Source organism: Varroa destructor, unplaced genomic scaffold (genome assembly GCF_002443255.2).
Source record: "Varroa destructor unplaced genomic scaffold, Vdes_3.0 BEIS01000005.1, whole genome shotgun sequence".
NCBI classification, from domain to species: domain Eukaryota; kingdom Metazoa; phylum Arthropoda; class Arachnida; order Mesostigmata; family Varroidae; genus Varroa; species Varroa destructor.
Window position 1 is genome coordinate 14,464,204 of NW_019211458.1, and position 26,956 is coordinate 14,491,159.

The 26,956-nt window shown below is 39.9% G+C and overlaps 3 protein-coding genes and 1 long non-coding RNA gene across 5 annotated transcripts in view; 2 read left to right on the forward strand and 2 right to left on the reverse strand.

Moving 5' to 3' along the window:
- didum (dilute class unconventional myosin) overlaps positions 1–14,183 on the reverse strand; it is a 29,930-nt gene extending 15,747 nt beyond the window's left edge. The window contains exon 1 of the mRNA XM_022808287.2: positions 11,432–14,183. Coding sequence (XP_022664022.1) covers positions 11,432–13,247 — 1,816 coding nt within the window. The 5' untranslated portion in view covers positions 13,248–14,183. The remainder of the gene's footprint in view (positions 1–11,431) is intronic.
- On the forward strand, positions 217–10,885 carry LOC147755324 (uncharacterized). Its single transcript, XR_015329215.1, has 9 exons — positions 217–767; positions 1,499–1,714; positions 2,074–3,314; positions 3,500–4,546; positions 4,848–4,958; positions 6,878–6,995; positions 7,607–7,684; positions 10,313–10,366; positions 10,590–10,885. It is a non-coding gene; the product is annotated as an uncharacterized LOC147755324 (long non-coding RNA).
- mRpL32 (mitochondrial ribosomal protein L32) lies at positions 12,396–24,812 on the forward strand. 2 transcript variants are annotated; one of them, XM_022807520.2, is made up of 3 exons: positions 12,396–12,530; positions 23,536–23,739; positions 24,290–24,812. In XM_022807520.2, the coding sequence occupies exons 2-3, from the start codon at positions 23,587–23,589 to the stop codon at positions 24,572–24,574; spliced, it is 438 nt and encodes a 145-aa protein (XP_022663255.2). In that variant the 5' UTR covers positions 12,396–12,530; positions 23,536–23,586; the 3' UTR covers positions 24,575–24,812. The 2 variants fall into 2 exon arrangements, with proteins under 2 accessions (XP_022663255.2, XP_086847276.1); XM_086991150.1 differs by lacking the exon at positions 12,396–12,530 and adding an exon at positions 21,987–22,168.
- Positions 18,835–21,935, reverse strand: l(3)neo43 (cytochrome c oxidase assembly protein COX16 homolog l(3)neo43). The gene is made up of 2 exons (XM_022808301.2): positions 21,383–21,935; positions 18,835–19,185 (listed from the first exon to the last, which is right to left on the reverse strand). Exons 1-2 carry the CDS (start codon positions 21,561–21,563, stop codon positions 18,977–18,979), a joined length of 390 nt encoding a protein of 129 aa, XP_022664036.1. The 5' UTR covers positions 21,564–21,935; the 3' UTR covers positions 18,835–18,976.
- Positions 24,813–26,956: the final 2,144 nt, after the last annotated feature.

Sequence of the window (26,956 nt, forward strand, 5' to 3'; positions counted from 1 at the left end):
TAGTGCTTATAACCCACTTGTAGTGCACACAAAACGTGTTTTTTTATAGGCAGTCACCGGGATACCAGAACATCTTTAACAGTTGACAAGTTACTGAGCACCCATGCCTATCGTCCGAGTTCACGGGCTTATTCTTTACAGCCATAGCTCGCCCCTCGCCCACCACTTTCTTTCGCTCGTTGGACACCATCCATCGTCTGTCCATGAGATCGTGTTTACCCTTGCAGTTACCTTCCATATATACGACAAGCTGACTAGGTGACCTGAGCCTGTTGTCAAGGGCGCTGTTTGTTTACCCAGGCTAGAGGGAAGCCGAACGCTTCATGTTTTCACGGAGCTTTATCTCGTCGTAATTATCATCGTGATGATTCCTGTCGTCATCCTTAGTGACAACAGCGACGCGTGTACAAATATGTTGTGCGTAAATTCTACTACGATGATTAAGAGCGTCTAATAACTGCTAATTAATAATTTGTGTTAGTAACTTTTTTTTTGCATCAGCTATATCATTTGGCTTATGCCAGTTCTGGGTCCTAGCAGGAACTGGCAATGTGGTTTAATCTTGACCACCGTCTCAGTATCGAGAAAACGCCCAGCCGATGAACGGATGATGAAGTTCTGTTGAGTCTTTGACGGGTCAGCGTGCCTGGGATAATCGGATAACACTCGAGAGGTTGCAAAAAGACTTTATAAAATCCCGCGTAATCTAGCACCAGTACTTGAACTAGGTTGAAGCAACGAAGACCGCAGAAATGAGCTGACTTCAGGTAAAATTGGGACAATAATAAATCCGAGTCCATTCAGGCAGAATACATGAGTTCCAAGTAGATCCAGTTGATAAAAACAGAAATACAGGATTCTGTGCTTATAAACTGTACTGGGGACTGGTAAAAAGAGAAGGGCATTGCAATATTTCTCTAACATTTGCCATCGACCATGAAAGTTAACTCTCCATTTTAGCGCATATACAAACACAACGGCGATCGGCGTGGGTCAGCGACCAACATTCGTAAGTTAGCTATATAATCGTCAAACGTCGGTAGGATCAAGTGGAACCGTCCGTTAGCACTAAGTGCAGTATTACTTATGGCGCTAGCCCCGACGCCAAAGGCACCTTATTTCTTCAAATGCAACCCTTTTATCTGGAAGAGTATTTAATTCAGGTTGGCAACTGACCATCTTCGTGACTATTTGTTGCATAGCATCAAGTATAGTGTCTTTTTATTTTATCAAGAAATGTTGTTTTCTGAATATAAATCAACAAAATAGATTTATTTGCGACAAAAAAAAACACAAAATTGAGATGTTACGGAATGTTTCGACCTGTGCACCACCGACGAATACAATACCTCGCTTGAAAACGTTCAGTCAGAAAGTTATAAGTTCACATCTCTCACCTTCTCGCCCAACACCTCCAGTAACAGTGTCAAAACCCTCATCAGAATTTGAAGGCAATAGTCCCTAACGTTGTGTTCCCTGCACGCTCTCTTTCTTTCAGTCATAATTTTTCCCTACCATCCTTCAGACTGCTTCGTTGATCGATCATAAAAGCCCAAAGTCTTGACCATGAGGGATCAAGTGGCATCGCATTGTCAATATTAGCAGCACCGGCGAAAATTTTGACGACGAAGCGAGGAAGAATACTTCTACTGTGACCTGTGTGTCTGTCGGTTAACCTGTTCGGTGCACTGCAATAAGGGGGTACATCATTGAGGTAAGTCATCACTGACCGACGTCCGTTTTAGCGCTAGCGTTAGGCGCCCACGCTAATGTCTCGTGCATATTCCACTGCTGCCTATCCAATAGCAACGCATAAATGCCGCGAGCCATTTCCAGTCCGGTGTGTTTGGTAGAGCAGAACAAAGCATCGATCGATCCACTCTAAGACAATGCATATAGTCTCGGCGATAAAGATAGTCAAAGTACGGTACGCCTGTATATGATGCTAGAGACACATTGGCCACAAGGCGGTCCAGTCAAACTTTGCTCATCGTGCCCGTCAGTATTCGATATGACACAGTGCCGATCGATGAAATCAAAAATTAATCATTATGCACGCTTTTTCTTCTTAAGTATGGTGTTGACGAAGATGATGCATGACAGCAACAGTGACAGCATCTGAACACAGAGTGAAGGCAATGCCAGATGAAACTGACGCCCAAGGGGATATAGAAAAACAACAAGGACTAGCCGGCAACGTCTTAGCACCGCGCGTTAGTGCTGCCGGCAGCAATAAAACGAGATCCACAGCCAAAAATGGAACTATGCACTTCCGTTCACGCTGCTGCTGCTGCTGTTGTTGTTGTTGCCGCGACGTTAAAACGAGGCGAAGAACACCACACAACATAGGCCGGTATGAATCGTACTCTGTGGCCTGACCGAAAGGCCCCGGATTGCGCTGCCCACCAACGTTGCATGGGAATAAATATATCTTAAAGGCGGCTCATATACTGACGTTGGTCCGCACACTGTGGTGCATTTATGCTTGATACATGTTTGGTGGTATCCAATGATTTCACTTTCAGGATGAAAAACGCAGGAACCAAAGCTGGAGACTAGCTATTGCTCGAACACAGAAAGCTATGCCAATCAGACTACTAGGGAAGCAATATGATGATTTCAAAACCGCCGCAAGCTTTCATATTGCGCTGAAAACCTTTACAAAAAATATCAACGTTTACCATACAATACTACATGCTGTAGCAAAATGGCGATCAGTTACACTGACCGATGTCTATCGCGGAAGCAAGCGGCAATTCCCGGGAAAGGATCTATTGCGATGTCGAACTCTGCCCGAAGTCCCAGTGACACACTAAAATCGCTCCAAGATACTACTGGATAGTGCGTAACTGCAGTCATACGGCGCAGCTAAAGACGCAGATAAAAATACGAACAGGGCAGCATGATGGTGTTTATGGTAGAGGCGGCAATGCAGACCGCCATTTGCTGATCGTTCACATCAGCCCGGAGTAAACGGGCTACGGATTGCAAGACATAAGCGGCATGCGTGAGCTACAATGCGTAAGGCGACAGATCAACGATCCTAATATTTATGCGCGCACAGATGTTAAGAGAAACTATGGATGTAGCGGATTCCACTTATGACTTGCTGTTCTGGTGCCAGATCGGCAAGCAAATGATCAAAAGCAGCACGGAATTCGTGTAGCTGAAATAGTGTTCGATACGAAAAAGCCCGTTTCGCTACGCGATTTGACTCCTAGCTCGTTTATTTAGGAGCGATAGTTCACCGACTCCACAACATACAAAACCCACATAATTAACCTGAACAGTTAAATACGGATCTGCCTAGTCAGGTATTTGCTTTCTTAATTTTCTATTGAATACGTAGGCTTTTGATACATAATCGTATCATAAAAAACGATGCCACAAATACGTTTTACTCAATCCAAATCACTCAAAGACATAATTCATATGTCTGAAAAATTAAACTAATTTATACTACTATTAAGCAGGTTATGCTGATTTATCTCTCGTTCAGCTTGTGTCTAGCAACAGAGCCAGGGGGCCTTATTTGCGGATGGAAAACGGTGAGTCTAGAGCTCTTGCTATGGCTTGATGGATTACGTTGGGCGCATATATATACCCGTGTACACATACCGAAGTCGTAGTTAGTGAGTCAACGTTATCAAAGCGCGACGTAAGACGCCTAAACGCCTTCAAACCATCGTGAGTCATTGTGGAGCCTTCTAAACACGGTTAGCAATGAACATTACACAATTTCGTATTTTAGATATCCAGAAACCTATTGACTGGTACTTTACAAAAGTAGAAATTTTCGCATCGATTACTTCGTAACTCATAATTCCGCTAAAAGATATTTTTATTACTATCAGTATAAATAGCGAACGACTTTAATGGGCCAGTGGAAAACCAAAAAGATGGATTCTAACCAAAGCTATCGCAGTAACCGAACAAATAAATCTTTTCTTGTTTCAGATCCTATTTAGATCATCTTACTTTTAGATAGATTGTTCATTAGCATCGATGTTTGATCGAAAGAGAAGTCGCTGCTTTATTGTACTAAATCTCTTGCGACGTACGACATAGAGTATCTTATCACCCCATAGCTAAGTGAACGGACCTGGACGACTCAGTTCCAAAACCAGCTGAGTACAAATCTGTTCCAAAATATAGGAGCACGAACGATCGACGGTAATTGCTGCAGGGAAGGTATAATACAATGTTTTATGGTGAGATTAATGAGCCAGGACCGCCAAAGGTGTCCTGTCGCCTTTGTAAATGACGCGTCGAATAGACACTATCGAGCAGACGACGTGGGCGAGTCGTCGAGAATTCTGTGATTCCTGACCGACGTATCAGTCGGCTATTGGCATAACAGCGAGTGAAACGGAATGATGGATATTTAGTTGTCATTCATATTGGACGGCAGCAGCTGCAGTAGAAGTTGCGATAGTAGCCGCGCTGCAAAGTCACTGACTAAGTAAGAGTTACCGTTTCAGGCAAACGCTTTCGGCATAACACAGCCTAACGTGGCCTACCTCAGCGGTTTTCAGCAGCAGTATGCGTTAGTATTTAGTACAGGAGATACACATAGGAAAAAAAACGAAGATCTAGTTAAATTTTCAACTTCCAATCTTTAGGAGAGTGTGAATGAAATAAACCGAATCGTTGTCCTACCAGTGAGATAACATAGACCGTACGAGCGCTGTTCTAGCTGAACACGTGTTTTTCTTCTTCATTAACCGTTAACATACCATAGCTATACAGACGAACATATAACAAATACGAAATGGGCAGTATAAACAGATTTGATTGTGCAGAGGTAACAAAGTAGTTGATTCTAATCTGCTTGTTTGGCTTCACAGTTTTCGTTGTCTGTTGCGTGAGTTACGGCAGGAATACAACACATTCACGTTCATCAATGTCGACCTCTTACGACATGTGAGGCTGGCATTGGTAGACTTACGTGCAAAAAGGTACGGGTATTATCAAATCTATAGTAATATCTATAAAGCTATTCTTCAACTAGCGTTGTACTTTCCATCTTCTCCCGCGCTTTAATTGTTTTACTGCAAGTTTAGTATGTACGCACATACAATGAAGACGATTACAGGTAACAGCTTTTTCTACTTTCACTACTTCTGTTTCTTTAATAGCCAGCTGCACTTATACTATTACTGCTAATACTAGTAATATTCCTAATAGCTAGCGGAGGGCTAATTATTATTGTTTTTTGCTTTAAATGGGCACGATTCAGTAGAACAGTGGCTGCTCCCCTAAGCCCCCGAGTGTCCGCCGTCGTCTACCAACGACAATCGAAAGCATTATAGTTAGGTCCTTTTTCATCCACTTGCCTACGACAATGCGGTCAGCCTATGTTATCTTCCTTATGACATCAACGATCATAACCGTGCTCAAGTACGATAGCTAGAACGACAGCTGTGGCGTAAACAGCGGCAGCAGCAGCAGCAGCAGCAACATCAAACGCGCTCGACGTATGCTCCATAAGATCTATAATACACAGAAGAATACAGTTCTCTTTTCCAGAGCTACTTGAGATTTGCTGGTCGTAGGCTTGTTTATGGCGACGGCTGGCGTACGATTCAGTTTTGTTAAGGCTGTTTCCATTTGGTACTGCAAAAAAAGGAAACAGGAGATTATGAACAGTGACGTCTCTGTTTAGCGTCACGAGTTCCTCCTGCCGTCGACAAAGAACGTCTTGACGTCCGACTGGAAATCCTTCAGCCAACGAAGCGTTGAGAATCTCGTGATGGACCAGAAAAATTTCTGCCGCTCTTCGGGCACTTCCTTGAACCACCGTAGACATGAGTTAGGCTCACTATACAAGTAAAATGATGAATAAAGCGTATTTTCAATAGTGATAATAGTTTGGGTGCTTTGGAATCCGTAGCCTCTCCTGTGTAAGTGCTTACATTTTTTCTGCACACGCAATTTGATGTCGTCGAACAGAGTGAGAAGCCTTCTGTGCTAATAACGGCAGCAGCTTCATCTGCGCTATATGGATTCACAAATACATATTAGTGTCTTATAGGAAGAGTACATGCAAAGCCCACCGATTAGAAAGATGAGAAACGTTATAGTAACAAGCTAAACAACAAAAATTGGCCCCCTTAAGGCACTGGTATCCTTGTCAGCTCGTTAAAGTCATGCCCTCAAGCCTGGCCATACGGTGTTTCATAAATGAGACAGGCACAACTTCGAAAAATTTTCGTGCATAAAAAATCGTAAATGCGAGCGCTGATTAGCAAGAAATACAACTGTATTACAATAAAAAGATGCTTAAAGATAGTACCTAGGCAGATTTTTGACGGTAGATACAACTACGTGTGTAACTGATTGACTCAGTGGAATTCGAAGTACTAACGTTCTGTATTTACCAATTACTAAGTAATTCTCTGCCTATTTATAAAATCGATTGGTTCAAAGACGAGCGCCTGTCTGACGTTGCTGCTGCCATCAAAATCTACAAGAAATAGACAATATGGCATTATAACACACAACAAACTTTCATATGAGCTAACATCATCGATAGTTGGTATCTCCCTTCTGTCTAAGAGATTAACTGTCAGTAGAAATAAATGGATAAAACTATAGTGCTCGAGCAACTTCACAGTAGTACAATTATTACGAATATTAATATTTCAAAAACCTACTACTTACCTTTGAATGGTCTTATTCCGATAGCTGCGTTTGCAGTTACCGAAACATCTACGTCGAAATAGAATCAATAGTAAAACGTTCCAAATATTAAATCATTTATAGAACTGAAAAGTTCTAACTGAAATGGTTTGTTTCATCGACTTGAAGATATGCACATTTTTTAAGGTATCAACCCGCTATCACGGGCTAAACTTAGCAGGTATCTCTCTTTTAGGTGAGGTTTCAAGCTGACAAAGCTCTTTGGCCGTTCGTGACGGCACTAGCTTAAAGTGGCAACGTTACCGAGCGAAGAACCGCGCCCTGAATAACGGGACGTTACTATAAAAGCAGCCGTAAGAATCGCGCCCACATGCTTTTGACGAATAGGCTCGCTTTTTTTGTCGAAAAGATTGTTTGCTAGCGATTTTTTTTTTATTTCTATGGCATCGACGTTACACTAGCATCAAAGATAATTCACGCTGCAGTTTTAATTTCTCAACTGAGATAATGCCAGTGCTTGCATCCTCTATCTAATTGTATCGTTTATAATATGGCCACGGTACGAATAGTACTGCCATACGGCATGGCAATACCAGTAACACACTTATAATGCCAAGTATATAGATCGGATCCTAATAATTCAGCGTCTATTTAAACTTATCCTCAAACAACGTCAGATAAATTCCAAGAAGCTATGCACTAATTAAGCCAACCCAGATGCCCAGATTCTTCCAGAGATAATAGGATCTTATTGACAAAAAGTACGCGCCTGAAATGTATGTCGATACGTGTCCGACTGTTAACCTTCTCGGTAAAAGGATATTTTTACACGAAATATAATATTTTAAATATGTGGCTGCAAACAACATGGACCAATATAAAATGAACCCAGGAGTACGTAATAATAACTACGGAACTGTAACAACGAGTATGCTCACCTAGCTAATGGATCTACAAATTGCAGGGCTTTGGCTGTGTGGCTTATAGCGACCAGGAGGAACTGTTTGACGACTTTCCAGTCATCCTCCAATGAGAGTTAAGGGTAATTTGTACAAAACACTTTACTACTAGCTAGAAAAAGGAAAAATACATTCGGCAAAGATTTAAAATTTACCATTTTTCTAAAAAAGTGTGCATAATAATGTATTTTTGCTAACTCCTCAAGCCCCTCCTGGATATAGAAGAATATTCTTTATCGTGGTACGGCTAGAAGTCATTTCAGCAAAAATAAAACGGTGATTCGAAAAAGCACAAAGCTTACAGATAAACGTGTGGTCTGCTGGATCTATTAAGGTCATACATGTGTACCAGGTGTCATTTCGGGTCAGCATACAAACGACAACTGTAACATCGTCTAATAATTACAAATCAACTGAGGTAATGGTAAACAGTTGTGCCATTGCCTAATATCTATCCGGTTTCCTAAACACTGGCAATGTTTAGTTTTATTGAATGGACGCACATTTTCAATTGGTTGTTTCTGTTCTATGATTTCCTGATTTGACCCTTGACTTTCGGCGAGATTTTTGCGGTAGAACATTCATCGCATTATCAATTGTCCATCGCGTTACGGCGAATCAACCACATATATCGAACTTTAGTGTGGAGAACGAAAAGGGGAACGTTCTGGCCGCTGTAGGCATTTGCGTTTGTCCCCATGATAGCTTAGTGGGTAAAATATTTGTCTGCTGAGGACACGCTGTGGTCTAGATTTAAAACTGGGTATTTGAACGCTGAGAGTCAGCTATCTGATCGAATGATGCCCAACAACGATATCGGACGTAAAACTCGAAACGTAGAGAAACATTTGTATTCAAGTCTATCACTACTAATTCCAAATTACTAATGGCAGTGCAGCATTGCGTCTAGACTACTGCGCAAAATCCGTAAATCGGACAGCCTTCATACATTCGGGGCTCGCTCTCCTTTCTCGTGAGACGGGATGAAGTTATGGAGGTAAAGACATCGATACGTCGTGCAGAAGGAGTTACCGCTGCGGGTAGATGGCGTGATTGCTCTCTCATCTATGCCGCCGTAGCAGCTCTGTTCGATTGAATTGGGAGGGACGTTCAGCAGACCGGAGTCACTATCTGACTACGTTCGTCAAGCGCGACAGCACTCACTGTTCATTTAATTCGCTATTTTGGCCGACGTTTCTTCGGAACATTTTGTCGAAGCGATGTTTTTCGGCGCAACAACAGGCGCTGCTGATGCCATACCGGGAACTGACATACCCACGCACTCGAAATTGTTCCTTTCCCCTTCTCTGTGCTCAGACATTAACTTCTTCTGCGGGCGCAGCTGCTATTTGTTGAATGGAGCGACTTGTGCTGGTTGATCTTCTGCGGACATCGATACCGTGGCGTCCAGAGCAGAGAGTACCGAAGCACTAAGATAAACCGCTATACGGTAACAAATAGATTCATGAGCAGCTGCAAGCACACACAGGCACACACATACCGCTTACCAACCAGGACTAACGGGCACCGCCGCACGGCCTGGCTGCTACCGGAAAGGCCGTCGATACGATGCTTTCGATTCTACTGTAGTAGTAACCGTAGTAGTTCTAGTAGTTGTTGCAGTAACTATGGCAATAATAGCTCGAGCTGTACTCGCGCCCGCGCAGCCGTGTTATTGACGGCGGGGTCACTGCCGCTGTCGCCTTTACCAACCGCCCTGCTACATACTGTATTTACCAGCCGGCGCACGGCACTTACTTCGACCAGAAATGGGCAAAAATAACATGGAACTTAGTACCATATCTACGAGAGCCGTCGTTCTGCACGCTGAAGCCTGCGTTGTTTTTGTTACTGCCTGTTGACAGCTGCTGTTCAGCTGATACGAATATATGGAGTAACTATTTAGTCGGCACTTCAACGGGCAGGTGAAGACCATCGCCGATCGAAGCAGATGGCCAAAAGAATCAAAAGGCCAACGACATCAACCATCGTATTTCACAATATGCTACATTTAAGCCGAATTGTATTATGGCTATATATTATAGATGCTGCAATTGTAGTCGCAGCAGCGGCAAGATCAATGGAACTTACAGTAACTTCGGTATAACATGGCGTCACTTGCAGAAAATCGATCGGTCACCGCTTTTGCAAGCGCTACCATCCACAACGATAAGCGCTACGCTAATCAAAACAATGCGGTTGTCATTGTAAGACAAAGCACTATCTGTCCTCAGGTTGGGGGTACACACGAGTAGATGAACCCATAGAAACAGATACAGATGCGCATTTGCCACTTTGTTGCCATAAAAATGATGGCCCTTTCTGGCGACGAAAGCAGTTGGCTGGCTCCATTCATTCTATAAATGAGCAAGCGTGAAATAAATGGTCAAATAGATTCCTAAAAAAATACGTCTCATACGAGACGGGTACGTATTGACAAAGATGAATAGAACAAGCAGGCCGGTGACAGAGGTTTCGTATCGTTGAAGGCTTTTTTCGTTTTGACGATTGCGGTCGGTATCGCTTCTGTTATGAACACTAGTGTATATAGCCTTGCTCAATAAGCAGTATACACAAGTAGAGTCAATGCATTTGTAGGCTGCGATACTCGTATATCACGAGACGGCAGTAGATAAGTTAGAATGCTTAAGTAACAAAGATAATTAGTGAAGACCATTAATCATGATTTGTTTCCTCATACTGTTTCGAAGGTGCACCGAACTTATCATTGAGTTGTCCGTCGACGAACTATATGCGAGGCAAAGGTATGCTTAGACAGAAATCACCCTACAACAATTGACAATTAATAACAAAACAGAAAAACAGTCAGTTCAGACAACCTCATAAGTATAGCTCAAAGTTATCTAGCAACAAAAAAACGCTAAGCTAATTTTCGAATGATAACACGCTATCGCGTGTCGAAACCAACCGTCGCAGAACGATTATATTCTCAGTTTCGACATAAACGAGCGTCGTCTTTGTTTTCAGGTCAACAGCTTACGTGTATCTAATGTACTAACTGGCGCAGACCTTTAAACAATACATCGATTGGCCCGCGTATCTTCTTAAGAACTTATACTTTGAAAAGTAACGCCGCTACTAGGAAACAAGTAACGCAGAGAATGACTGAATCGAGTTTGTACGTGTCATCTTCCGATTTCGTAAGACATCGTGAACGTATCGGTCTATTCCTCCACAATATATCAATCTATTATTATAACGGTGATTATTGTTACCCAACGTGATTAGTAAACGGCAATAAATTACTTTACTATTAAAGATACATAGACAGATTCTGTAAGATCATCCACACAAATGGATTTCCGATCTATTGTAACGTATTTATAATTATTTTTCGTACTTCGATATCAGCATTGCGTAATATTGTATGTTACTAACTGGTTCAGTGTCGAACACTCTGGCTATGCTAAATTTCAATGAACTTCATGTTATGCTGTCATTGAAGCAACACTTCGCAGCAAGCAGAGCTTCACTAAGTGAGGAGAATTCGTAGGCTGACTCCCTGAAATGCAGTTGCCTTCGATTTAGTTATTAGCCGCCTTAAACGGAAGGCTCTAGACAGGTTTAGCATTTAAATAGCTACTTACTAGGGGGACTTTAAACAGTCAGTCATATTTGGCGATAATTGAGCTTGTCTTAATGTCGTTTTTCGATTTAGACATTTACGCTAAATGTAGACATGATGAAGTAAAACGCTGGCTGCCTTCGGCCGCTGTTCGAATAGACCTTCGACAACGGGGCTTCGAATAACCATCATAATCGATAAAATGACTGGCGTAATTTAATTCACACTATGTGAGGGAACGTACCTGAAGTCTGTAGTTGCTGTTGCTGCGAGTTCTTTGGAGCATCCGGCTTTTTGAACAGAACTGTTGCAAATGGCAGTCTTGCTGAAGCCAGTAGGTCAAGTTGGTCCTCTACTACAGTATCCATGTTCTTGTCCTTGAACCCGCGGCAGTCGTAATCAACTTCACCCGCAAAGTGCACCACAATAAACTCTTCTTGCGACAGTTTTGGCTTCTTAAAGTGTTCAAAGCCTTTGCACTGCATATACAGCTTTTGGCACCACTGTTCGTCCGATCCTTTCGGCAAGCGACACTCCTCGTCGAGCAGATCGAGGATTCCCAATTTCGTTTCAATCAGGTTAATACACGGCTGGTTGTCGTAGAAGTCGATATAGCTCCAGCGTATCGCTTCCCTTGCGTACTCTTCCTGTTCTAATTTGAATACGTGCTGATTAAATTGCTGCTGAAGCTTCTCGTTGGCATAATTAATGCAGAACTGCTCGAACGAATTTCGCTGGAACGTCTCAAAGCCGTAGATGTCGAGTACGCCAATAAAGTGTTTGCGTTTTTCTTTACCTATGAGTGCCTTGTTTACCGATCCGACGATCCAGTCAAAGAGAGTGGCGTACATATGTTTGGCTAAAGCGTCTCGAGACATCGAAGCCTCTGGTGGCCTTTGCTGTTTCATAACTATTTCCCGGCCTATTTGAACCTTAATGACGCAAAGCGCTTCCTTCAGTCTTTCCTTCTCGAGTTGTAAAAGATCACAAAATGCCACAAAGCCTGCCTGGTCCATATCAACCCGTGATCCCCCGTCACCTTTGACAAAGGCTAAATTACCTAAATGGAGTATACTAGCCATTATCTTGAACATTGACGTTTGGTCGTCTTTGCTAAATTGCAGCGTATTTAGGGACTCAACGAAACACTTGAACTGAGCAAGGTCGTCAACGTCCTTTATAGAAGGGCATTTGCCCTGATTAATATAGCGGAACTCTTTGCACGGCCGCAGCCTGAGGTGCTTCCATTCATCGAGATTGGTTCCAGCTGCGCACAGCTGGTAAAACACGTGATAGTTTCGCTCGTCCTCAGCCTGAAAGACGACCCGCGACTTCTCGAGCAGGTAAGTTCGCATATGCGCACCGACAATGATGTGTTTCGAATTGAAATCGATCTGGATATATTTGCCAAAACGGGAGGAGTTGTCATTTCGTGTCGTTTTGGCATTACCAATAGCTTCCATTATCGGATTAGAAGCAATCACCTTGGCCTCTATGCGCGATTCCGACGACTCGCCCCCAACCGTAGCAAAAAACCTCATAGCGTACTTGGCTGACACAGTCTTCCCTGCTCCTGATTCACCTGACACGATAATCGATTGATTTCGTCCTTCACGCTCCATTTTGGTGTAAGCCTCTTCCGAGATGGCGTAAATGTGCGGGTCGAGGTCGCCCATGCTGGCGCCCCGGTATGCCCAGATCGCCGTTTCATTGTAAATGTCCAGCGATTCGTAAGGATTAATGGCCACGAGCACAATTCCACAGTATGTGTATATGATATTTTTACTACAAAATCGAACCTGGAGATTGTGAAGTACAGCAGGCTCGTGCAGGTACGACAACGCAGTAAGATCGTTTCCACCAACGAGGATGTCAGGATTCCGCAAAAACGGTAGATCACCAACAGCTTTGACGGCAAGAACTTGTGTCGAGCCATCTTCAAATTCAATCTCTATCGATTTCTCATCCCAGTCGCGCATCAGCTGGCCAGCACGCCAGATCACTTGCTTGTCCTCGACCCAAACACGGCATCCTTTCGTATATAATTCTTTTGAAGTCATTTTAGTCTGTGGCCTCCCTGTGCATCGGCAGGCCCTGACCAGACGTCCGATGCAGTTTCTTTCGTGCAGTTGTCACAACTATAAAGTTATACGTTAAGCATATTTTTGCTTTGTTAAATACATGAAATATCGCCGATTGCAACAAGTGACACTGCTGGTAAACCAGCGCATATATAAAGGTAAACAGAGATGATTCAAGTCGGACACAAACACAACACAACATACAAATATATATACAGGCCAATTTTGACTCAAACTGATTTCTTCTGATGATCTTAGCGCTCCAGCGCCTCACGTGGCAGCAGTTATTGCACTTTACAATTTTGAGGCTATTTGATGCAGTTCCTCTTTAACTATATGGAGGAACGGATAAAATCTCCGAGCCCGCTTTTCATCTACGCCGTCCTCTGTCAATTCTCTACACACGAAGCACCCGTACTGCTCCGTGCTACGCTAATGCCGGCTCAGTTTAACAGGCTGCCAATAAAAGGCTCGAGCTGAACCAAGTTCGCTTGCCTTTGTCGGAGTGACGTCAAAGGAAAGGGCACGTTCCAACCAACACCATCTCCACCATAGCAGAGACGAGGGAAAGAACGTGATCTCGACCGGCGGGCTGACTCAAATTCAACTTCAAAGGCTTTGCATCGCGCACGGATAGGGCGATTTATCGGTCCTGTCTGGCAAGTGACCGTACAGCTTTTATTAAGCTATAGTCGCTCATGATTAACAACAACACAACAAACTGCACTTTGGCCATCTGAGTGACGGTGCCAATGCGACCCGTCGTTCTTCGCTAATCGCTACATGCGTACATACAGGCAGACAGACAGACAGATGGACGGACGCACGGGCTGACAGACAGCGGCTTTAGCTGTGCTATCCTTAACATCGATCCATACACTTCTCTAGATAACTGTCAACTACTGCCGTTGAGATAACGATAGCAACGGCCACGATTGCAGCTGTACCAGAAAAGAAACGGCCGCATAACGACATATTAGTATTGTAGCGCGGTACAGTAATGGTAGTAGTTGTTCCTAATGTTTTCTCTTTCTTGTGTTTTGGCAACGGTGGCGCCACCCGTGAAAGGGTCATCCGAGGGAGGGCCGACGCGGCTAATTTCAAAGCAATGCCGAGTACATAAATGTTAGATGTTCATCGCTGGGTGATATCCGACATTCGTTCAATTTCGTTGAATAAACTAAGCAATTTTAAATTCTTTGACGCGCGTAGCCGTAGTTAGTGTGGTCACGGTCGCGGTGATTTCAATGGGATAGCTGATCGCTGATCGTAATATCGACAGAACATATACATCTTATATAAAATAAGGGCTCAATTATTTATGGTAGCAACTACAAGGCTGCTGTGGATGTTTATTTGATTCTATACGCACATTTTACTTAGATTGGATTTATCTACAAAGGGTAATATGATACTGAGAATCTTATTATATATACGCATATGAAGATTCTTAGAAGCACTGAACAATTTGATGATTAAGGGGTCTAAAATAGTGTTCAGCGCCTTGAAAAACACTGTTCAATGATAGATAGTTTCAAGGTAAAATTCAGCAGGACGTCTGAAACTTTTATGGCATATTCAGGTTGAGTTTCTCCTAAATTAAGAAAATCGAAACTTTTTTCTCCACATGAAGCACAGTAATAGAACTGACTAAACTAAGGTTGCTATTAGATTTTATCTTAGAGCAAATTTGAAAAATCTTACTTTTGTAATGTCTGCGGTAGCAATATGTGTATAACTTAGGGAAGTTCTACACTCGCCGTCTCTTTAGCCGATTTTTGAAGTACTTATGAGTTTGTCTATAATTTTTTCTTGTAAGCTTGTCGAGGGCATCAAACTAAGAAAGAAGACTTAAACTTTTTGTACCTTCTTTTCTGTATGCAATGCATTTGTATATTCTAAATGTTGGTTACTTAATTTTTTCTCACCTACAGTGTTTCAGTTATAAAATTGCTCTTAAGAAAGCGTCGTTAATTACGCAATCATTTTATGATTTAAGCTATTTGGTTATTAAAGATAGAGAGCTATGAATTAACTTCGAACACATCCGAATTTATTTTTCCTATTTCAAGAATAAGAAATGAGCAACATTTAGGTGTTTAATCCTCGTGGATCTAAGGTGTGAGTCGTGGAAGAAAAGGTTCGAGTGCTTTTGCTACTATCAGGGCGTTATCTATTATACAAATATTGCCTATAAAGTGCTAAAATATATTCTGTAACAACATCTTACATGATGCTTTAAGAATATGCACTTGCCTTGTAAATGCACTAATATTCGTGTCTTTTCGAAGATGATTCAGAGAAATAAAGAAGTGAAAATAATATATTTAAGCAATGATAATGATGACGATCATACTACTAATATCATTGTTATTATTATTGTAATAAATTTAGTTGAAATGACTTTTGTCATTTGTGACACTTATACTGCGTCGATCTTTTCCAGGATCGCCATAAACTATCTATATACAATATAGTATGATAGATTCCCAAACATGAATGTGCCTACATTTGAAAGGGAAATCGCCTCAAAGAATAAAAGGACGTTGAGGTTACCTCTATTATATTTTACTTCAGTTACATTGGAATCAGTTCTATACGATTATTGATTCCTGTGCAAAAGTAAGCTACTCGTTAGGGGTCCTGTTTTTTTTAGACTATCATAGGCTGTTATTTGAAATGAGAAAGACGCGGAAAAAAGATTTCTCTGAATTCATGTTGGCTGTTGATGTTATCAACAAAGCCAACTTACAACTAGATATTAGCATTTCTAGGTTTAATGTTTACTATTGTTCTGTTTATTGAGGCGTTCGAGTCCAACCTTGGTGTCGTAATTATGATGAAAAATCTAAAACAATTCTCCATATTCAAGAGATTATTGTTTGTCTTAAAGCTTAATAAGTGTAATGACTTCAACTTTAAAACAATATTGGACCTTCTGCTTAACATAATGTCAGAATATTTTCAATAATTTTCCAGCCCTCAGTTTTTCTTCATTTAGATACCGAGAGGTTCGGTGCTGACTGTAGATTTAGATTATTTTTCTCATTCTAGTTAACTGCCATCAGCCATCAGTTTGGAGCTGCTTTTTGTCCGACATTTCAGTGCCGCAAAGTGGATTAGTTTGACAAGATAATGACGAGTTTAATGCAGTTCGTTATTGCACAAAATTCTGACGTAGAAACGAAATTGCGAATAACCCGGTTGCCGGTCAAACGTTGCTTGTACTGTCCGCAAATCACAAAGACAATGCTAACGCACTTGTTTCATTACTTGAAAACTTTGAAAAATTTCCTGCAAGAAAGTGTCGTATACTCCTATTCGACTTAACTTGAATTTCCTCACTACTTATCGAACCAGACGACGCTTTTTTGATCTTGTTACTTGCCCTACCTCTGAGACCTGTCTTGATCACGTTTGGGAAAGTGATTATCTCGTCGAAGATTATTTTCAAATTAGAAATCTCTAAATAAAATTCGATAATATAAGTCAGTTAGTCGTGCACCGAACGAATCTAGGAAAGCCTATATTCGATTTGAAGCTGCTAGTGACTGTCATGCCAAAACCTGGCTCCTTATCGATGCTTACAGGACAAATAAGACAAAACTCCTTGTATCAATGATGGGATAGTGGATACACTGGTTCTGCTAATATTTCAAGATACTTTGCCGAATATTCTTCTATTGTTGCCACCAAAATTAACCATTTCTCATTTTATACTAATGAATGTTCTAACTATTGACGCCAGAACGTTTCTATTAGCTGCAACTGTTCTTTTCCCCTTCTATTCTAATACCAGCATTTTTCAGTTACTTAAACCCTCCAAATCGGTTCAATAGACTTTACTCTATCTGTCCAGCTAAAATACTTAAACTTAACATTCACTATTTGACGTTCGCAATTTCATTCATTTAGAACGCTAGCTATTTCGTGATTTTAGACACTTTCCCGTTTACACACTTTCTGCCTCATCTCACCTCACCAGCGCAGCTTTAGCTTGGGTTACTCAACCAAGCTAAACTTGCGGGTCTTGCGTAATGGCTTTTTTATAGAGCGGCAATGTGGTGGTCCATGTATTTCTTGATGTTCTTTATAAGAAGGCTTTCCACTGATGCGAACACGAAATGCTTTTTTTTCATATAAGACTATTGAGAAATTCTGCGAAGAGTTCCGTAGCTGTTTGTCAGATAAATTTCTTCAGATTAACTTTTCAGAGGTGCTTACAGCATCTCTTAAATATGATCTTTGTCTGCAACATTCCTTTTTCAATATGTCTTTACCCTTTTCCCTTCCTGCTGATAACGCTCTCTTATTATTATTATTATAGTACACTCGAGTATTTGCGGACGACCGCAGTACACTCACAGGGATAAATGACCACTTTAGATATTAAAAAAAATCAACTTCTTTATATAATCACTGGTTAAAACCTACACATCAATTTGCTATTTCTTAATATGCTTAGGCCAGTAGAAGTATTATTTAGGGCTTCTCAATTGACCGTCCATATTCCTGATCTTCATTACTTAAATGAAATAGGAATCTTTGTTAAGATTATTAGGTGAACCCCTTGAATACACTGATGGAATGGTTCCGATCAACTCTCACTAAAAAGAGTGACAATTATTTGGAATAAGGTACGTTTGTCTCCATCTATAGATTCCTTCAGCATCCTAATATATAACGCACCCTACAATATCTATTTGCTTTATGATTTGAGCCGCAGGACATAATACTTCTATTGGGTGGCCACAGATTCAGCAAAATGGCACTCTACGTACAGTATTCAATACACCTAGGTAGGCCTTGGTTATTTTTGATATTAACACAATCTATCTTGTTTCCCAGATACTTCACCTTAAATTTTGAAAGCAGATGAGAAAGGCCATTCATTAATGTATTAATCCGAGATATATGATTTTTTTCCCGTACCCTCGTAGTACCTAGAATAAATAGCAAGATGAAAAATTAAAATTATGGGCATACATTGCAAAGGCATGGCTCCGATTACTAACTCCTCCTTATTTATAACTCGCTATCTGAACTCCTTCAAAATATAAACTTGTCATGTCGATTCAAAGAAGGATCCGTTTTTCCTTCTTCTTTTGTCCATTTAATTATTTTCACACTTTTCCAAGATCATCACTTTAATCTATATAAAGCAAATATTAACACAAATATTTGTTATGGCATAAGGAATCTATATGTGATAGGTGTAGGTGCATCCACTGCCCGTAACCCATGACATTTCTGCACCAGCAATTGATAAGGATAAAGATATTGATTATTACTTATTCCCTAACATTGGTTGCATCAATCTGGAGGCAGACAACGGTGATGCACAGTGCTTAAAGAACAAACTTTGCGTTGCTTTCCAGTATTTTGCTCAAACGTCGCTTGTGGTTTCACTTTCTGTATCTAAAGATTTTTATATTTATTTATTGAGTGTCATATAAAATTAAACTACAAGAATTTCTTTCATCATCTTTCATGATGGTAAAAAATTGTTTATTCTTGCATTTCATAGCTAAGTTCAAGGTTCGATCAAAAACAATGAAAAAACAAATTTTTCATAAAAATAACGCACTACAACTTTATTCTACTTTCTTAGTCTTTTTCCTATATTTTATAAGTATACTCTAATTGACTTTAAAATTCTATGTACATTAAACAAAAGGTTCATCATATTCACTCAATTTTATGATGTTTTATGCTCCTGACTGTAGTTGCTGTCTTCGCGCCTTCTGCAGCTCTCTGTCCTTTCGAGCTTTTTCTTTCATTTTTTCCATAAACGTCCCATCATTTTCCCATGGTCTCGGCCCGCGAACATTCTCCCAAGAATCCGTGTCCATTTTTTTTATATCTGTTTCATAAATGATGTCGATGTTTGTTTCCCCTTCGTCTTTCTTCTTTAAACCTGAATGGAATCAAGAATAACATTCTTTATGTAAATATATATAGAAAAGGTAGAGCTATAAGGCCAAAATTTGCTTAACGTTATCGTTGAAAAACGGACGCCATAAGAGGGAAAAAAACACTGTTCCACAGAAGGTGCGGCTATATGGGCCGCTAAGAATTTTATGCGAATAAGTTACCAATCAAACAAAGTTAAAGGAAAATGCTTTTCTTCATAGGAAAGGTTATGATTATAGGTAGAAGAAGCGATTCTTTGTGATCATTTACTGCCAATTTAAGCAAAGCAAAAACTATGGTCCGACCGTCACAAATCCACTTGAAATTCTACTGCACAATGTAGAGCCATGTTGCAACGGCCTTCTCAAGTTACGGCATTTTCACGAGTTGTACTTAGTTTAATAGATGAAGACTATGTAATTATCATGCTTATGTCTCATTTTCTTATTTTATATGGTAAATTTTGATTGACCACAATCCTTCCTGACTATCCGCGACGTGGTGCCCGAATATTAATATACTGTTTTGCCCAAACATATCACACAATGCTGATACCACCGATATCTGGTACAACGAGTGTTTTCAAGTTTAAGTTGACATATATACGCAGTCTCACTGAGTCCATTGTACTCTGAAGCCATTTAGTTCTTTTATTTCTCGGAAGAATTAGCGTAGAAGACTCAGTTTTTATATATATTAGAGCTGATGTAGCCATCTCATCCTGGTTGTCTAATAAAGCTCAGTGTAGTTATTCTTATAGAAAGTAAGTTGCTTTTAGTTTGCTTCGGGAAAAAATAGCCTGGAGACACGTGAAACGGCGACAGAAAATGAGCTTCTTTATTATTCAACAAAATTCTATAAAGCGCGAAAAGATATTAACTGTGTCACACACATCAATCTTCCTATGTATATTAGGCTGTTACAAGCGAATCCGGCAGACGATGAAATTTGGTTCGTAAATACTCCATCCTAGAGACTTATGAGTGAAAATCAGTTCTGTTTATTTGAGAAAGAATTAATTGACAGAAGTAGCGTTTTGGCCTCGAAAATCAATGCTCAATAAGCAAGTTTTTTTCTTCGAAGACACAGTGCTGCGGAAATTCATCGAAGATTGGTGAAGACATTAGGTAATTAGACCTTAAGCGAAATGATGCAAACGTTTTAGAAACACAGATTGCAATGTTGAAGATCATCGAAGAGGCGATTCGATGTTGGAACACAAAAGAGCAGAATACATTGTCGCAATTTGGAGGCGTTTCACGAAGACAGGGTTTTGGACCTAAGGGCTCTGTCAGCCAAACTGACATTCCACATGTAGCGAGTTACAGAATTATAACCAAAGTACTGAAAATGCAGAAACTGAGTAAAAAAAATAGGTTCCTCATAAATTGACTCCAGTTGCAAATGCGTATATTCCATATGCATTTTGTGGAACTTCAGCCAACGAAAAATCCACCTGAAACATACGGTCTCAATAAACGAAGCATGTATTGATCTTTACCGCCAACCGGAAAGCGTCCAGGTGGGATAATGGCGTCACCCTGAAGAAAAATCAAGTTCGGTGGCATTGTCAAGTAGATTGCGAGGTAAGATGTTGATAGTATTTGCAATGGATACCAGGAGTGTCTGCTGTTTAAAATACTTGCAGAAAATGAGTATAGCTTACTCGGGTTTCTCAATGGATTGATGGACAGTTGTTACGGTAATCAAAGGTATGTGATCTAGTTATTTGATCAATTATATCCATAAGTAGAGAAACGCATGAGATATGGAAACACTCTGTAGGTCTATCCATAAGTTTCCAAAACGCTGGGACAGCTGTTCTGTCACACGTATTGGCAGGTTATCGATAGCTCAACTAGTTCATAAATTTTTAATGTCAATAATAAGGAATCGCTTGTAACCTTTCCTGTAACCTGTGTCATATACTCGTAGGTTGAAAAGTATAAAACCTACTTTCAAAAAGCGTAACCGCAACAAGTAAGTAAAACTGCAAGACATCTGCCTTTGTTATTTTCGCACCTCATCAGATTTGGCAGGCGTTCTGGCGCAAAAAAAGAACAACGTATTATAATGCAACTCTTCTCGAGTTCCCCGTAAACAAATCGTTCACTAGACGCGATTACATGCCACATGCTAACAATAACCAGTATTACAGCTCTACCAGATGTGTTGTAACTAACTTCGCAAAAGTTGCTTACCGTATTTAGCCCATTCTTCTTTTGTGAGTTTCTTTGTTGAGGATACCTCATATCTTAGTGAAGTAAACTCTTTTAATCCAAGTAATCCACCAATCATAAAAAGTCCAAAAGGAGTTCCAAATCTTATAAAACGACCCTGCTGTGAGTATGCTTGCTTGATGCGAAGTAAAATTTGCATCATACTACGTTAAACGGGTATTCAATTATTTACACAAACAACAAATATTTACACACTTGTCAATGTACAGCAAGCACTCAGAAATTGTTAATGGTGGAAACAGCAAACCGTGAATGAAATATAAGAAGCAATATCAGTGATCGATATTCAATTGATTGCACTTTCCAAGGAATACAGTATAAGCGTAAGTTGATCCACTGCATAAATGAACAACATATGTTGATCCTGTTTTCTTTGAAGACAATGTCGTAATAAAAAAATTACGATGTATCAAGGCTGTATAGTTTGAGTAAATTGGACATTGAATAACTGGATATTTAGAGAAAAGACACTCGTAAACATTGGTGCGCAAGTACGTGTGACCATAGTTGTTCAATTCGATCGGAGCAAGCCAGAAAGTCGTGCTATTCCGCGCGTTAAAGTCGGACCGTAAATTAACGGAAATGACCGTGTTATTTTGCTCGAGCAAGCTTTTGACGAGTGGCTCTAGTGGTAGCATAAATACTATTGGCGCTCTATTTGAGCAAGAAGTGATACATGAGCTGGGTTTATATTAGATGGTAACAAATATGAATCCCATTCAAAGGATAGTCAGAAGACTTATGCAGGTTAGTACGTCAGCAGCGTAGGCTTGAAAGCCAAGTCTCGTTGATTTATAAATCTGCCTTTATGTAGAGTATACACGGCAAAGAAGGTCGCCGCATTCTACGTTATTTACCTAAATTGAAAAAGCGATTGGTTAGATATTTACTGCCTGGTTAAAAAATGATACCGCATAAAAAAACAGTAGTATGGCGTTTCAAAGCGCCGATGGTAAAATTTTACGTCTGTTATGAAGCTGAGTTTATGATGAAAATCGCTGGATTTTGCAAATCGGTTCACCCTTAACCATATTAGATCAACCAGAGCCTAATAAAAATTACTGGGCGATTGAACCGAAGCAAATGACAACTTTTTTATATGGATAGTAAGCGTCCAGTACAGCTGAAATATTTTCTGCACAAGTCATCCCATATGTGATTATCCAGCCACCAAAATTTATAATAAAATAATGCTACTATATATCATATGGTGAATATATAAGTACAATCGAGTGTAGCTAAGGCAGCATCGTATTAAATGATACAAAAAACTCGTGACATTTGTAAACATCTTCTCCATAGTACTATTTAGGACCAAAAACAAGAAATGGATAATAAGTTGCGTCATAACGTGACTTATTTTTCGGGCTTGTGGTAGAATACAACACGATGGTTGCGCGTGTCATTTGTAAGACAAGCTTTGGATGCAAATAAAAACCAATGAATGCCTATTATGTTCCATGAACTACCGTTTTCGATATCATAACATGGTTTTCTTATTTTAGAGAAAAAATCTCAGATTCTTTTTTATGGCACTGGCATTTTTCGTCCGGTTTAGACTGTTCAGGTATTTTCAACCAATACTTATTTTTTTTTTTATCTGAATTCAAAAGCTCATGTCGCGCTCATTACAGTAGCAATGGCATTGCATATGATGTGTGTAGCATCTGTTGTGTTTATTTTCACTTCTTTTTGTAAATTCATGCGTTTTATATTTTATTTTTCAGCCAGCCATGGTATAATAATATCTAATATATCATCCATTTTCAATGTACTATACAATCAAGAGATCTTGAGCATGATTATTTGAATAACAGAATAAAGAATGACTATTTAATCTTCTTCGAAAAAGTAACATAAAATGTAATAAATTCATAAACATTTCGTTACACTTTGGCATTGCCTTTTTGATTAACCACTGGACAACTTACCGAATACAACCCGAATACAGAACAATATTAGTTTTGGAGTGAATATGTTTGAAAGAGACTTAATAAAATATAAATTCCTAAGAGAATATATACTTTTAACCAATTCAATTTATAAGGGAAAAAAGTGAGCGTGATTCATTATCGCGATGTGATAACATTGTGTCCGCAAATTATTTTTTTCAGAAAGCGCATCATCTCTTGCAGGATCCGTCAATTCAGCCTGCTTTGGCTGGCATGTCATGTACAGCCCGTAGCGACGACCTGAGAGCCGCTCCCGCGAAGAGCGTGCTGGAAGACATGCGGGAGGGCATCCTTTTAGCCGTGCAAAGAAACCGCAGATCGGTGGAGCGTCGCATGTGGAGAAGAATTGGCATGCCCCAGTTTGCGGTATGTTGTATGATAAATAATAGGCGAAGCAAATTGCTTTGTAATGATCGTTCTCCTATCCCATTACTAACGGATCTTAAATCTGCTATAGTAGTCTATAAAGCACACATACACTTAGCTATAGTAGTATAGAGTTACGGTTTTGCAGAAATCAATTCTTGTTTACCATCTCGTACTGTTTGCTAATATATTAATTCTAGACATAAACTATAACGTCTAGACGTATATTATACAGTTTTATTTGCAAATTATAGCATCTTTGGAGTCTTTGCAGGCGACTAGTGTCAAAGTATTAACGTTTGGTCATCAACTAATTTTTCACTGACCTTAGCATACCATAGAAATAGTTGATATTCGCGATATAATACCAGTAATAAGTTAACTGGTTAATGATTTAAAAAAAACGCAATTATAGTTTGACCCTAATAAATGCTTGATTATATTTATCTCAGGATATTATCGAAAACGGCTTTTCTGTTCAGGATGCCCACTATGCGCTGTCATTATCTATTCGGCTATTGCTCATTCCGGTTTCCTCTCTGTATTTCAGCATAAACTCCGTCGAGATCTAAAATGTTGCGTTGAGTGTGGCCACATGCACGAGGCTCATACACTTTGTGGCAATTGCTATATGAAGATTCGGATTGAGGCAGAAGCTATACAAAAGGCTATAGTAGACTCTTTCAGTTGGAACCCGATCGAACAGGATGTTGTGGTGAAGTACAAAGGCGAGGAAATTAGGGCAGAGGATAAAAGCAAGCGCATTATCGAAATGCCTAAAGAAAGGCCGAAATTCTTCTCCAACAATTTACTTGAAAAGGGGAACCACTCCTAAGGCTGCCCCAGGGGCGTATATAGTGAATGCAGTTGTTTTACAAGCCCAAAAGTAGCTCATATATATGTGTGCGTTGAAATGCTGCAAATAGTTAAGAAAAATAGCATGTTTTTAGCATGTTTAGACATTTTAGGGTGGTAGCTCTGTTACATCAATGATTGCAGACTATGATGTAAAAACTCTGATTGAATAAATTATCTCCTTTGATATAAGGATTGTTTACTACTGTACAAGTAAATCATTTCTCTCCTATCACTAATGAATCTTTGGAAAATTTTTAAAAATTACGTATTTTCAGTATGTGAATACTTTATGCATAGCAAAAAATCGTAATAATTTGAGCTCACTGCGAGAATCATCGTTTTATAATGCTTGCATGTAATCATCAATGCTGGATCTACACCAGCATCCATCACATAGTCCTCAAGTGTCCCTTAAAAAGATTTATGCTAGGATAGCCGAGGCGGAGCATACGCGCTACCTTCAATAGCAGAATTTTGCTGATCCTGAAACCATTCATCTACCCGGTGCCCGAGTCGTTCTTTTGCAACCGATAAACCGAATACTTTCAACGCTCAATATTGATTCGTTTAGTGATGTTGCATTTCTATAATATATCAATTGGTCGTAGACAACGAGGTTGAGTTGAACAAACTGAAATTCGAACGTTACGTAGGTCTAAAGACGCCATTTCTGTTAACAGCACTTCTTATACACGGATAGCGCCGGTTTCAGGATGACTGATCTCAATGAGCTTGGTGAAGCATTGTACACTAGCTTATTGAACATTGTTAAAGACTGCAACGGAAGACACGTTGATTTTAAGGAGATGTCGAGAGTCTTAACTGAATTAATGGCGAAGCACCATCCCAAATGGAACTGGACTGTTTTATGCGGCGATCAATATGACGTCAGCACTGACGGTCGAAAAATGCGGGACATTATGCTGTGTAAGACAATTGAAGGGGTGAAGGTAATGGTGCTTCGAGGTTCGCCATTGGAGAGGTACATAGGAGGGCCAGCGAATATTTGCGTGGTACGAAATAAGCTGGGCAAAAGCGATACCGACGCGATTAAAGCCGCCGTCGAGTATTCAGCTGGGGATTGTGGTCGAATGACGGAACTTATAAGAAAACATCTCAAGGCAGCTTATCCGTGTGAGAATTGGATCGTTATTGCTGGCGATGACTTTGCGCTCAGTCAAGACTATGAACAGATGCCCTGTCTTGCATTCTGTGCAACCGTTGGGCATATAAGCATCATTGTTGTAAAGGCTCAAAATTTCAATTTTTAGTATACCATTATTAAGGTGAACTAAATCTATGAATTCGTATAAGTGAAGACAAATGTATGGAGCGCAGTTTGAAAGAATAGTCAATATTAAGGACAACTAAATTCTTGAATTGAGTTCGCTTTTTATGAGTTGTTACCTTCTATGTGTTCAAAGTCAAAACGCTTTCCGGCATGGAAAGATTACCAATTTTAATCTCTTGAACCGTAGATTCCTCGTAAACAAAAATCTCAAGTTATTTTAAGGTCTCTTCGTATTGAAATGAGTACTCTTCCAAAATAGTTCAAAAAAGTTCATATTTATTGTAATCAGTCCATATTTGTTGTGATTTAAAAAATTAAATGCCAAATAGAAAGCGTCTATAAAATATTTACTCACGTTGAAATCAACGTTAATTTTACAATATTATTTCTAATGCTCGTTTAAACAAAAACTGAAGACTTCGTTTAAGGATGTTTAAATACTGTTTTTGCTGAACGTACGATTTGTACTTGTTGAAACAGACAAGGAAATCAATCCTTTTTTTCTCATTATAGGGGTGACGATTCATAGTACGGTTGTTGTTTATAAGACTCCAATAACAGTTCTCCGGTATTAGCATAGAGCTATCTTTCAAATATCTTCCGAATAGCAGCAACTAGTTATGTCAGCTAGTAAATTCAAGATCAAATGAATGTTTTTGCCTAATTACAACTTCGTATAAGTTGAATGTAATTGCAAAATTATGGCTAGCATAGTTTCAGTTCTGTCCGGTTCACATATTCAAAACTTAAACTACACAGATTCTTGCAGGGCTTTAACTTACAATAAAGCGGATTTTGCATAGTCCTTCTGCTATAATTCTGGACGAAACGGCGTTTCATCTGTGATCGATTACTGAGGTTTATTTGCCAGTTAATACAATCTCTCTAAGACAATGGTAATCGTTAAGCACGACAAACAATGTAAAAACTGAGATGAATATGCGAAGCCATTACGAGAAGTGAACTAGCAGTGGGGCAGCAGATTTGCTGCATTTGGTGTCTCCTATTATGTCAATGATTTGAGTAGCTAAGTGCCTGGCAGAGAACTTGATGCGATTTGGGTACAGC

Bases quoted from the DNA above. Each gene is read 5' to 3' on its own strand.
- mRpL32 (XM_086991150.1), top strand. From the start codon at position 22,118: ATGGTAACAAATATGAATCCCATTCAAAGGATAGTCAGAAGACTTATG. The intron at 22,169-23,535 runs GTTAGTACGTCA...TATTTTTTTCAG, and splicing joins TAGTCAGAAGACTTATGCAG to AAAGCGCATCATCTCTTGCA. The intron at 23,740-24,289 runs GTATGTTGTATG...TCTGTATTTCAG, and splicing joins TTGGCATGCCCCAGTTTGCG to CATAAACTCCGTCGAGATCT.